Below are 13,857 nucleotides of genomic sequence, written 5' to 3'. Positions count from 1 at the left end.
ATAGTAAATGTTAAAAGTTTAACGGTTACATACTATAATTGTAAAGGTTCAAAGTTTAACGATTACATACTACGAATCCAATTAAACACACAAATTGAAAAAATACGGATCATTTTATCTTAAATTTTGAATCTAGAGTTCTAAGTTCTTGACCTAACTTAATCTAGTATTTAAAAAAATTAATTATTTTTTAATTGAAAAATACCGGGTACCCGGTCTCGGAACCGGTCCCAGCGGGTAACGGTTCCGAAAAATTGAGAACCGAAACCGAAATCATTCTCAATCGGTTCCGTATTTTAGGAACCGAAACCGGAACCACTCATATCGGTTCCGGTTTCGAAACCGACAGTTCCAAGGCAGTTCCGGTTCCGCAAATGGGTACCTGGTTCCACTGCTCACCCTAGTTTCATTGGACTCATGTTAAGAAAACAAAAGTATTAAGGGCCAAACATGAATATCTTAATAGATAAAGGGTTAATAGTGTAACATAGACTTTGTTATGTATTTATTCATACAGTATTTACCCATTTGCTGGGAGTTTGGTGGAGAGTTCCTCTGTCGTCTTTTTCTCTCTCCTTTCTCTTCTTTCATAGAAACTACCTCACTTTCTGAATCTGAAAAAGCTATAAAAACACATATACATACATAAATCTAAATCAACACACGGTTTCTCATATCATTTTACAAGGGTTTTTTTCTGCATACAGATTTGGGCATCATTCCTTTTTCAGGTTGAATTTGGAGTTTATTTCAGGGATCGAGAAAAATGGATTCAGATTCATGGACTCGTCTCTCTACATCTAATTCTTCTTCAAGGCGCTACCAATCTCGATCAGGTTCAAAATTGGTTTTTATTTCATAAATTATTTAGGAAAACCGATTTAATTTCAGGAATACGACTTTTCTGTCGTTGGAAAATTTGAGTTTTTTTGCACTTAATTAGCACGTTTGGTATTTTCACTATGAATATGAACACAAAATGAACCGATATATTTATGTATAGTGAATTACAAATCAACCTTCAGTGAGCCTTTAGTTAGTTCTTCTTCAGCTTATATTTTTCAGATTTTTTTTACCAGAAAGATTTACTTTATGGAATTCTGAGTGATATTTCAGGCATGCCCTTTCATTTCCTTAGAATTCTGAGTGATATTTTCTCTATGAATATTGATAATAGAACAATAACTAATTCCTCAGTGCTATTAGAATATACTGTTAGTTATTTGTTTTTGGAATAGAAACTCTATGAAACATGATAGGACTAAAAAGCTTTGAAAGAACCCTTGTGCTAAATATTCCCTTTCTCCCAGTGGTACCAATTAGGAACCAAATGGGCAAATGAGGCTTCACAACATTTAGGTTGCGAGTTTGAATCTAGTTAGAGTAACAAGTGTCCGAGTTCTTTTTCCGGTTTCAAAAAGGGGAACTTTAAAGACTCTAGGGATGATTGGATTAATGTTGTACATTGGAATGACGAGAAGACCATGAATTCATAATGTGCGATGGAGTTTCATAAGTTGAAGATTCTCATGAATGTGTATTTGACATTTTGTCATACACATGCGTGAAAAAGCTTAAAGTTGTGAGCTACTAATAACTTTGCATCATGGTATTAGCTTACATGGAGGTTACTAGGTTAGTTTGCTGGCTACATTGGGCTCGAGGCATTATAAATAGTATAAATCAGTGATCCCTTGTGGTGCAGTGATTGAACTCGTGCTTCCAGTCTGATAAAAGTAAGGTTTATAAGGACGTTAGGAGTTTAAGTGAGGAGATTGTGACATCTTGTCTCACATTGGTCATGAATTAGAATTGAATGAATTTGTTACCTGTAAAGGTTGTATTATTTTAAGTATACAATATTTATATACAACAAAACTCACACAAACTTCCCACACTTTATGAGGCTTGAACCCTTGACCTCTAAGGAGGTTGGAATCTATCAATAACCAACCAAAGACCCTTTTGTATATAGATTGTATATTATTGTGCCCTTGTGAGAAAAGTTGATGAACCTATTCTTCACTTAGTCTATGAACTACTATGGAAAATTTGAAATCAAATTTGATATGGACAAGCACTAAAAATGTAGTCTCAACTCATCATACTTCCCCATGATCATAATGTATACGAACACATATATGTCTATGCAATGTGTATATATATGTATGTATTTTGTATATATATGTGTGTGTACACATTATATAGATACACATGTAGGCAAAGGTTCTAATAGGAAAGGTAAAAAAGGTTGAGAACAAAAGAATAAATGATTCATATGCGAATCATTGATAAACCTAAAAAATTCCATTTGAAGATTTATTTGTGAACTCAATTTTGCTTACCTACCGTCATACCAATTATTCACATATGGAGATGCATATGTGAACCCACATTTGCTTACCTACCTTTATACCAATTATTCACATATACTTCTACAGAGCATGCATCCTCATGCAAAGGAGTTGGCTTCAGATAATAGTTCGATGCCTTATAATTTGTTTTGGTTTCATTTTCATTTACAGAAGCATTTCATCTGGTGGAAGAATTTGAGAGTGATGAGGAGGCGAGGCCTGAGTTTCTGTGCCCATTCTGTGCAGAGGATTTCGACATCGTTGGTCTTTGTTGTCATATTGATGAAGAGCATACGGTTGAAGCAAAGAATGGGGTATCAATTCTTTTTCATTAAATCTCTTAAGGCTATTAGTATCATTTGCCATTATTTAGCATACTTTTTATACATACCCTGCCCATAAAAATGTAAATTAGTAACATCCCTAAGGAGTTCTTTTCGTGTGCATTTGGTATGCGGGATAGGATGGAAAAGAACTGTGTGGGACAAAATTGCATATTTTTGTCCAAGTGGAACAAAAATCAGGGACAATATACATAAATTACGAAACTACCCATTGAAACCTTAAAACCTTCCACAATGTCTACTCACTCTCGCTGGTCCATTCCTGTCTTCATCTGTGGTAGTGTTTAGCTTCATAAAAGGGGTCTTGTTAACTTTATTTTTGATACTGTAAATGCAGATATGCCCGGTGTGCGTTAAAAGGGTTGGGATGGATTTAATCAGCCATATTACGATGCAACATGCGAGTCTCCTAAAGATATCCTTTATAATGTATTCAAGTCATTTCATTATTATAGCATCCCGGATCTCATTTGTTTTTAACCAACGTTTGCACTCTTGAGTAGTTTGACAAGTTGTTGAGGGATTATAAGTTTATCCTTGACTAGAAATTGATCACGTTCAACAACGCAAGAGGAGATTCCATAGAGGTGGTGGAGCCATTTCGATTCTAAAGAAAGAGTTGCGAGAACAATCTCTTGTTGGAGGGTCTTCCTCCTTGGTTCAACCATCCAACAATGTGGAGCCTGAACCATGGTTATCTTCTTTCATTTCCAATACACCCTCCATAGCACTTGACCAACCACCGACCACTCAACCTCCTGCTGTTGCTAACTCGAAGTCATTCGTAGACAGCACCGATAAGGATTTGTCCCAAAGGTAAACACATATATATTGATGGTTTTTTTGTTTATGATATCGGAAACAACCTCTCTGCTCCTAGAGGTTAGGGGCCGTTTACTAAGCACTTACCTTGGTAAGCGTTTACTTATTCAATTACCTTATTGGGTCAGAGAATCTTACCCGGCAAGTGAGGGTGACAACTCTTACCCGGTTAGTGATTACCAAGTTAACCACAAGGGTGGTACCTGATTGGTTTGAGTTTGGCTCCAAAGGTCAAAAGTACAAGGAGGTTCCAGGTTCAAATCTAAGGAGGAATAAAATCCCCTTGTGGCCACGGAGGTTCAAATGCGGTGACTCCGGGCTAACTGCGAAGCAGGTGGTCGCCCTGGGATTAGTCGGCTCGCATAACGGGTTAATAAAAAAAAAGTTATGAACACTTACCATTAATCTATTTTTAGGGCTAAGAATGTTACCTCATAAGGTAAATGAGAGTGGTGACTCTTAAGCGTTTGGTAAACGGCACCATAGATGTCAAGATCTGGTTACATTTTATCCTATCAGAGGTGGACCCAATTTTTTTTTCCAGATGATGGTACCATTTGACCCGATACTTTAACCTAAAACTTCTATCATAACTTTAGTTTTAAGAAATATATGGGTACATAATGAAACATTATGATGACACCCTACGATGATGGCACGGTCCATGCCAGATCCTATTCCATGTGAATTTTACTAAGGGGCCGTTTACCAAACGTTTATCCAAGTAAGTGCTTACCAAGTAACATTACCTTACTGCATGAATATGGTAAAGACCAATAATCTTACCCGGTAAGAGCGAGACAAGGACCAAGAGTCTTACCCGGCAAGTGAGGGCGACGACTCTTACCATGGTAAGCGCTTACCGGGTAAATTGTTGCATACGATGTCGTTTTGGTGGATTAAAATCTTACCCGGTAAGTAAATAATAGTGTTAAATTTTACCGGTAAGCACTTACCAGGTAAGTATTTGGTAAACGGCCCCTAAGTTTGTTTGGTGTATTTGTTTATGATTTTAGGAGCAACCAAAAGCAAAAGCTTTCAGACAAGGATCAAGAAGAGAAGGTTCGACGAAGTGAGTTTGTTCAAGGCCTACTGTTTTCTACTTTCTTCGATGATGCTTTATAAACCAATTTATTTTAGGGAGAACCGAACAGAGGAATCGTTAAGACCTCGTATTGTATTATATATATAAATATGCTCTTTAATCATTATCTGCAAACTTGTTCATGTTGCTTCCTTCATGTATTATGTTTCCCACCAAGGGTTCGTTTACCAAACGCTTACCCGAGTAAGCTCATACCAAGTCTTATTACCTTATCGAATGAATATAATAAGAACCAAGAATCTTACCCGGTAAAAGCGAAACAAGAACCAAGAGTCTTACCCGGTAAATGAGGGCGACGACTCTTACGGTCTTACCATGGTAAGCACTTATCGAGTAAATTGTTGCATACGATATCGTTTTGGTGGATTAAAATCTTACCCGGTAGGTAATTGATAGTGTTAAATTTTACTAGTAAGCGCTTACTAGGTAAGTGTTTGGTAAACGGCTTTACTTGTAATTGATAGTGTTAAATTTTACTAGTAAGCGCTTACTGGGTAAGTGTTTGATAAACGGCTCCTAAGTAAAAGTTCTGAGGGATGAAAATATCACAAACATAACATCTACTTAAAAAACAAGAGTAGTTATTTCTATAAAAACTAGAGTTTCAAGAAAATGTTTTCAAAAGGATTTTGGTGAAGAATTGGATGCTTCAAAAAGCTTAGAAGGAAATTAAAAGTGTGGTGGACTTGGAGACCAAAAAGGTAAAATACAATGAGCTTTTGAAAAACAAGACTACCATTAAACTAAACAAACTTTATATATCCCAATTCCCACTTGGAGATAACGTCTAGAAGAAAGATGTATATAAACCTTACCACTATCTTGTGAGACAATGAAGTTGTTTCTGAAAAGAACCCTGATTTATATTTTAAAAGAAAGAAACATATATTGAAATCACAATGATAGAACACATATAACCAACATGGTTATAAACAAATGTGAAGAGCCCAAGCACACCAATGAAACTCCTTATATCTGACACAAGACCACCCCCCCCCCCCCCTTTCAAGCCTCCATATACCGCTGAACTGCTCATCCCACGTCCTCATCGGTCTAGCCCTTCAGCGTGTAGCTCATTTGATAAAGAGACGGACGACTTTGCACAAATACAAGACAGGTCCCCCACTAGCCTCTGCTAAATGAACCAAACCCTCCCCCCTCCCCTCTTACATTTCTATCCTTAAGGCCAGTTCCATGTGGGACCGATTGGGGTTGCCGGTAATCAAATTTTTTCCTAAATATTAGAAAGCAAGTTCCACAAGTCACCATAGAAACATATAGGACTGATACTACAAACTAAACAACCATCTATCTAACTTAAGTCTGTAATATCCTATCGATCAACTCACCACCTACATTTTCGACCACGCCCCAAGTCCCCTACATATAGTCAGCTACCCTAATTCTACATGTCCAAAACTTCAGAGGTCATGTGACACTCTAAAGGGACTTGCATAGATCAGCAAAACCGAAGATTCAGGTAACAAGGTTCCCATAGAACAAAAAAAAATACCAACTACAGACCATATTTGCTTATATCAAAAGCAAAACTATTGAGCTGTCCATTGTAGCTCTAAAGGAAAAAAAATGAGATCAATGATAGAAACCAGAAAACTATGCCAAAATTAGTTTCTATTTTAGTTACACATGCTGCTGATCAGGTTTGTACAAAGCTATAGAACTAGCAAATCGTCGTCATCATCGTTGTAGAACAGAAGCAAGCCCCATCATACAAAAGTTTCATCGTTTAACGAAACCTTAACGAAAGGAAGAAAAAAAAACTACTATATCGATTTGCATAATCCAAATCTGGACTCTCCTAGTCAGTTTAAACCTTTTCTGTCAAGAGGTTTCAGAGCAGATTCTTACACCGCCAGTAGCTAGTGATTTTTGAAAAACACGTAATCTGGGTGATGAACATCCATTCTCCGGAGCCAATTGTCAGCTGAGTGTATGAGGGAGCTGATTTTTTCATTTCCATGAACTCCATCTTTGGTCCAATCAGAATTCTTGAACTTATAGACTGCCAGACCAAAGATTGGTAACGATAGCCGACATGGCATTCTGGCTTCATGAACCTCCCTAGCAGTAGACCCATGAGGGTGCACCCAATCCCCATCTGTACCTGGATACCATTTCACCATCGATTCACACAAACTGCACAAATGAACTCATCAGGTAGGGAGGAGGGTAAAAGAGGGATTTACTTCTTAACGGTGTTGACAACGAATGGAAAGTCAAGAAACTTGTATCGACATTTTGGAGAGATGGACCGACAGGTATTCTGTAAATGGGATACCTACAAAAAAAGCACAACTGGGATCAAATCATACAGCTAAAACAGGAGACCTTGGTGGCAATATCATCAATCATCTTGCAAAATGGGCAACTCATTTTGGATTAAAATGTCCAAAAGATATAATGTTGCCATTTGCAGGCTCACCCTTGAATATTTATCCCATTTGTCCAAACTGCAATGTTTGATCAAATAAATAACTTAAGGGAAGTGTTCAACTATTAACCAAATGTTTTAACGGCCCATCAACAACAACAATGAAAAAGATCTTGCGGACCATAATCAATATCACCAGTTCTTCGTAACGATGTTAATGAGCAAATAAGTAATTTCAGATTGAAAAATAATCAGAAAAAGGAAAAGTTCATAGGACAGGGAGTATTTTGTGTTGAAGCTTACCAAGCCACGGAAAGCCAGCTTGACTGAGTCAGATCACAGCTCCTGTATGTTTTCAGTTCCGGAAACTTGGTTTCAAGATCTGATATCTGTAATGAAAACATGTATCTTAATTACAAGCCAGTAAGTTGAATGATAACTATTGAGTTGAGTTAATATGAAGTATATGCTTTAGGAGTGTAAACGTATTGGACACAAATCAATGTATCATGTCCATATTTGCATCCACCTAACCATCCAATTTACCAGAAGTAGATACAGATATATCCCTGATAACCACTATGCACCTAAATCCAGTACCGTCATTAAAGGATGATAATGGCAAAATGGTGATTCTAATTAGAAAACATCCCACAAAAGCAAGGGTTTTTTTCGGGTGGGGGGGGGGTGGGTATAACTAGTAACAAAATAGAATTTACTTGCCGTGTTCGCCAAAGGAGGACGCTGAAACGGTGAAGTGCGTTCAAAATATTCATAGATCAGAAGGCCTGGAGGGTTTCTTATCTCGCCTTCATCAGAATCACATCCCACAAAATCATCTCTAAGCATGAGTTTATTGAAGCTCTTGGCAACATAATCGATGTTTTTTGTGGCCCTTGGTCCATGGATGATGGCTGCACCTGCTTCATAGCTGCCATCACTGCTAGTTGCTCTAGATGACTCATAGTCACTATCCTCACCCGGCCGTCTGTACATAAAATCAAGAAACTCATAAATCATCATGTTAGACAACTCCCTATAGGACCGCCTTGTTTTAATTATGGGAATTTCATACAATTAAGGTCCTATTAACTCCACCCATTTTATACTTTCATTTTGCAGTTCTCATGCATGTGGTGTGTTACTTGACCCAAAGTATAAAGATTATGTAAAAAGAGGATGAAAAATCAGTATCATTCATCTTTTTTCTGATCACATCAAGTTAATATGATCCATAAATGAACAAGACCTTATTATGACTAATAATTAAAAGGTCACCATGTGTTAAACCATAACGCCACAGTACTTTGCAAATAAAACCAAATAAACTAAAAGGCCACCATGTGATAAGCCAGATCATGACAAAACCTTGCAAATAGTACCTCTTTTTTTTATCTAGCCAAACTTTCTAAGAAAATACCATAACGAGAATCAAACATAAAATAGTTGCACGAGAAAAGTTACACTTTTGATTTATGTGGTCCAATGGTTTAATTTACGCTCTTAAAATCTCTCACTAAGTATTGAAGAAACTTTGCAACAAATCAACCACAGAACAACTAGAATATGGATTATCAAGGTTTCAACAATCATTGAACCCTATCCCATCCATATAAAGGGTTATCAAACCCCCAAACTCTTTCATGATTCACATGGGTTGTTAATGAGCAACTTGTATAGCACGTATCATCAAGTTGAATGGACAATCAGAAGTCTCAACAGGATACACTTGCAGAGAGAAATAGTGATTCCTTAATAATAATAATAATAATCTAAGGACAGAAGCAAGCTACAAGCATTAGCAACCGCTTTCGTTTAATCTTTTGTAAAAAAAACAAAGAAGCAGCAAAGAAAACAAGACAGCAAGTTGTTGTGCTAACTCGCTAGTGCTAGTGCACTACGGCTTTTCAGCCTCATGCAGTTCATTCCATTCCCTTTGCTACACTCGACTTAAACCACCTATGAACTCACCCTCTTCTGAACTGCTTGAAAGCTGGAAGATTGGGATATCCCGACTTCCAATTCTTATACCCGCTTTTAAAGGTAAGATATCGACCTTTGATGGGGGGCTCTCACAGGTCTTACTCGCCAGTGTCTTCCTTCCACAAGTTCTACCTACGCTTCCCGGTTGTAAATAATAATAATAATAATAATACAATCAAGTGTAATTAACATACTCCCAACAGCAGTCATTACAGTACAGCACTATTCAATGAAATGAGTACCACCATCATCAAGGACTCATGGTCTGAATCCTGTGACTTGCAATTTCAATCTTAAGATTTGATCTGATTTGAAAAGCAAACAATGCGAACCACATTTGTGAACCAAAGGCATGTTGATTTATCATCATATCGTCAATCACCCTTGGTATAAGCAAACTGACCCATACTATAAATTTCTAAAATACATCCATGATATCTTACCTTATTTGTGTTATTGTTGTTGATTTATGAGCATAGGTTATTGATCCAAAACGTAATAGGAAACACATTGATAGAAATATTAGTTTAATGGTATTTGTTAATGTTGTAAAGAAAGATTAAGTGACAATGTTCTTATTTAAGTATAATTTATTTAGAGTCTTTAGACCTTAAAAGAATGTTTACCTTTTGTGCTTTAATATATGGAAAAAGATTATATTAGCAGTCCCTGCATAAAAGTTTGTAGACAGTACTCAAATTTTGTGCATGATTGTGGCTCTCTTATTAAAAATTGAGGTGAATTTGCAATTCAAATCAATTCAGGATTGACGATTCATGAAATTATATAGTGATTCGCTATTCGATCATGAACTTACAGCACTGTTATGCACAAACTACACTCCATATAGAATCTCTTCCCGACATTACAGTGATCAAACAACTGGGGCATGCACATAGACAAAAGGAGAAAGCATTGAAAAAAATGAGCACTATATGCTGGAAATTTCAAACCCTGTGTCTGTTTTACAACATGCGATACTATGTTCAACACTGAAGACAATGCCAATACATAAGGTATGGATAAACATGCATTAAAAGTTCATGATATAAGTTACTCGGGATTGATTCTAATCACATATGAATCAAATAAATTCAAAGAAGGCGAATAAGATACCTATATAAACTTCTCTACCTAGCATCGGAGCCTATGTGACCGGAAGGTCGGGGTTTAATTCATGGAAACAGCTGATATGCAAAATGCATGAGGAAGATCGTGTACATAAACTTCCCTACCTAGGAGCCTGGATGCATCACAGTCACCTTTTCAAAAACAAAGGAGTGTTCAAATTGTTGTAAATAAAGAAGCTTACCTTGTGCTCATTGTAGGTGCTGATGGATCCACATATAGTTGAATGGCAGATAAGGATGGTGCATAGTATTGAACAACACAGTCTCGCTCATTTAACACTAGAGGAACTCCAACTCCATATGCACTCCATTCCTTAAAGGATTCCCAAAGATCGCCAAGTATGAAGTACGGGTGATAATCATCTTCATGCTTCTTCCATCCCTTCATGCTAGTCTATATATCCCAAAAATGACAACAAATTAAGACAATTTTTTTACACCATTTAACAAATTAAAAGACACAAAGGAAACAATCATTCAATATCATGATTGAAACACTTTTTGCAGAGATATGCAACTCAGGTAGCAAACAAACATCATGAGTGCGTATCAATCAAAAAGCTTCTCAATTCACTACTCAAAGAGGTTAGTCATAAAGTTTGACAAACTGTAAAGTCAATTCGTGAATGCAGGTTTCTCTCCTAATCTTCAATTCACAGAGGCATAAATGATGATCACTAAATACTTGTTATCAATCTCCATGCAGATGCATAAAAATCCCCTCTTCTAAATGTGGTTAAATTCAAGTATAGGGAATGCCTTCATTCTGTATTGGAGAAATTTGCAGGAATACATAAAAACGAACGCTAAAGATTCCATCTAAGTGGGTCATATCTGAACTGTCCAACTACACACTAACTTTACCTTCACGAACCCTTTCCTTTACCTACGTCAATGTCTAAGCCAGGAAATTCAAGTCTTCGCGATTACACTATATTAATCACCGACAAGAATTGGCTTCATGAAACTATGCATACTGAAGGTTCGAAACAGCTTAACAGATTGCCTCATACAATACTGACCCAATTCAATAGCCCTTTTTAGCAAACAACAGGTTGATGAAATGATATATGTATAAAATCATTGCCCAACACAGTAGCCTTTCTCACCGACAAACAATTAAAAAAATTGTGCAGAAGGCAGAGTCATGAAAAAGAGGACTCTTGCTTAACTAAATCTTTGTCTAATATAATTATCATCAAATTTTACAGCATTGTATCCAAAATGCAAATAAGAAAGCTACTACCGCCAATTAGATCCCGACATAATTTTCCTCTTCATTATGAAACTTACATTTCTTCTTAAAATTCAAATTAAACTCAAGGGGATCAAACAGCACGCAGATTTATCAGTTATAAGTCTTTTAATCCACAATGATCTCTGGAAAAGTAATAAATAACATTATTTCAATCTTTTGCCCGAATCAAATAGGTTTGAGAACAAGCGATGTCTCACTAGGGCTAAAAAACACATTGATAGAAGCCCTAAGCCCTAAAAATGAAATATCAAACCAATTTCAAAGGAAGAATCCTCCATATCTTAATTAACAGTTCAAAAGAACACCAAGAAATACAATCATTGGATTTGAGTAGAGTTTAGACGGATTCGCACTCAAATAGTCGATTGAGATACAGAAAATGCACATTTTATCGATTACGCACAAAACATACCATCAAACAATGCTACAAGAAACGGCGATTTCTCAATTTGAGATTTTCTAATACCTTAGGGAAATGCTGGGCAGTAACAATTGGAGTAGTATGCTTCATGAACCGGTCCAAATTAGTCATCGCAATATTCCTGCTTCTGCTACTACTCATCAAAGACTCCGATTGCTCCTGCTTTTCTTCAAGTTGTGTGGGTTCTATTTGCTGCTCCTGCTGCTGTTGCTGCTGTTGCTGCTGATGGTGTCTTCTCATCGCCGGCGGGCTATAAAATCTGTCCTTCGGGACCCGGCTCCGACCCGAATTCGACATTTTCCCAAAATAAAAAACAAGAACACAAAAACTTAAAAAGGTTTTCAAACGGTGATCAGCACAATCAAAAGAGCATATATATACATGTATATATATCTATATATATGAAATGCTTATATGTATATGTATACAAGTTCTTGCATGAAATTGATGGATTTTCTTTACTTGAATTGAAGATTTTTCGTCAAACTGGAAGTAAGCAATTGGGTTCTTTAAGGTTTATAGTGCGATCGAAGTTCTATTGGAAGTCTATTTGTTAGGGTTTTTGAAAGAGAGATTTGGGTCTCTTTAGGAAGGATAAAATCTTGTTTAAAGTAAGTTACAAAAATGGTCCCTTGACTATTCCCAAACAGGTAAAATTAATCCAACAAGTTTGATTAGTATTTAATTGTTACCAAGGTGTTCGAATTGATTTTCACTTTTCCCGTCACAATATTTAGGGGTTATTTGTTTACCTCTTAATAGTTACATTAAGAGGCAATCTCTGAATCGTTAAGAGATGAATCTTGTTTGGCAAAAAAAAGTCTGCCTCTTAATGGTTCTAATACCCTCTGAATGATTTTGTATTTTTAGTCTCCCTTAACCATTCAGTGCCCTAATTTCACTGTAAACAATTACCAAACAATTATATTTCATTTTGCACTATACCATGAGAGCCTCTTAATCATTCTGACCACTTAATCATTCTGCATCAAACCATTCAGCAACTGCCAAACAACCTCTTACTTTGAAAGGCATATTCAAGTACCCTAAAGATGTCGGTTGTTACTTATAATCAATTAGTGATTAAACCAAATCAAATCTTATATATCCCTTTTAGAGGTAAGGTCCAAAAAAGATAAGATGTATACAGATCTGACATCTACTCACAAAAGTAGAACATACATATTCATCAACGATAATTTTAATGTTTATAAATGTGTAATAGTAACTAAATAGGCCAAATGTTTTAAGAAAACATGTCAAAGATTACAGAGCATATGAAGACACAAAAAAGACAAAGATTCATTAAAGAACAAGCACGAAATCTGCATGAGTGTTTTCATTAAGTGAGAGGTTAACGGGTTATTTAATCGATGTGACAAAGAAAGATAGGGAAAGAAGAAAATGGTCAGCATGCTCTCGTATGAAGGGCAAATGATAACATTTAACAGGGGGGGGGGGGAATGCGTTTGAGATCCATTTTGTAAAAAATGCATCGTTTAAAAACAAACTAATAGCAAGTGAAGTTTAGGGGCTAAAACAAATAAATTTGACATATCACAAGCATGAAAATTGTAACTTACTAAAAATGATAGAAATGTTAACAAAGAGACCAACTTCCTTGATAAGTGTGTAAAAAGTCAACATTGTGAAGAACTAAGGGTCCGTTTGATTTTCTATTTATTTATTGAGAAACAATAAAATTTGTTCCCAATTAAAAATTGAAAGTAGCATTAAAAATCAAAAGAGTGAATTACAGATTTGATCCCTGTATTTTAACAAAATTTATGGTCCTTATATTTGATTATTTATGCATTTGATCCTGTTGTTGTCGTTTGTTTACGAGCTAAGGGGTTGTTTGTTTACCTCTTAATAGTTTCATTAAGAGACGGGTTTTGAATCGTTAAGAGGTGAATCTTGTTTGACAACAAAAAAGTCTGCTTCTTAATGGTTTTAAAACTCACTAAATGATTTTGTATCATGGGTTTCTCTTAACCATTAAGCATCCTAATTTCATTGTAAATAATTACCAAACAATTATATTTCAT

The 13,857-nt window shown here is 36.1% G+C and overlaps 2 protein-coding genes across 2 annotated transcripts; one reads left to right on the top strand and one right to left on the bottom strand.

Moving 5' to 3' along the window:
- Positions 1–538: 538 nt before the first annotated feature.
- LOC112528247 (protein DEHYDRATION-INDUCED 19 homolog 4-like) lies at positions 539–4,761 on the top strand. Its single transcript, XM_025139228.1, has 5 exons — positions 539–836; positions 2,526–2,668; positions 3,036–3,113; positions 3,255–3,514; positions 4,537–4,761. Exons 1-5 carry the CDS (start codon positions 767–769, stop codon positions 4,643–4,645), a joined length of 660 nt encoding a protein of 219 aa, XP_024994996.1. The 5' UTR covers positions 539–766; the 3' UTR covers positions 4,646–4,761.
- A 1,479-nt stretch (positions 4,762–6,240) lies between these two features.
- LOC112528424 lies at positions 6,241–12,347 on the bottom strand. Its single transcript, XM_025139449.1, has 6 exons — positions 11,855–12,347; positions 10,313–10,524; positions 7,741–8,005; positions 7,321–7,406; positions 6,833–6,924; positions 6,241–6,750 (listed from the first exon to the last, which is right to left on the bottom strand). Exons 1-6 carry the CDS (start codon positions 12,104–12,106, stop codon positions 6,506–6,508), a joined length of 1,152 nt encoding a protein of 383 aa, XP_024995217.1. The 5' UTR covers positions 12,107–12,347; the 3' UTR covers positions 6,241–6,505.
- Positions 12,348–13,857: the final 1,510 nt, after the last annotated feature.

Source organism: Cynara cardunculus (assembly GCF_001531365.2).
Source record: "Cynara cardunculus var. scolymus isolate 2C chromosome LG 15, CcrdV1, whole genome shotgun sequence".
Classification (NCBI taxonomy): Eukaryota; Viridiplantae; Streptophyta; class Magnoliopsida; order Asterales; family Asteraceae; genus Cynara; species Cynara cardunculus.
Note: the sequence above shows the minus strand (reverse complement) of the source record. Positions and strands in the feature narration are given on the sequence as shown.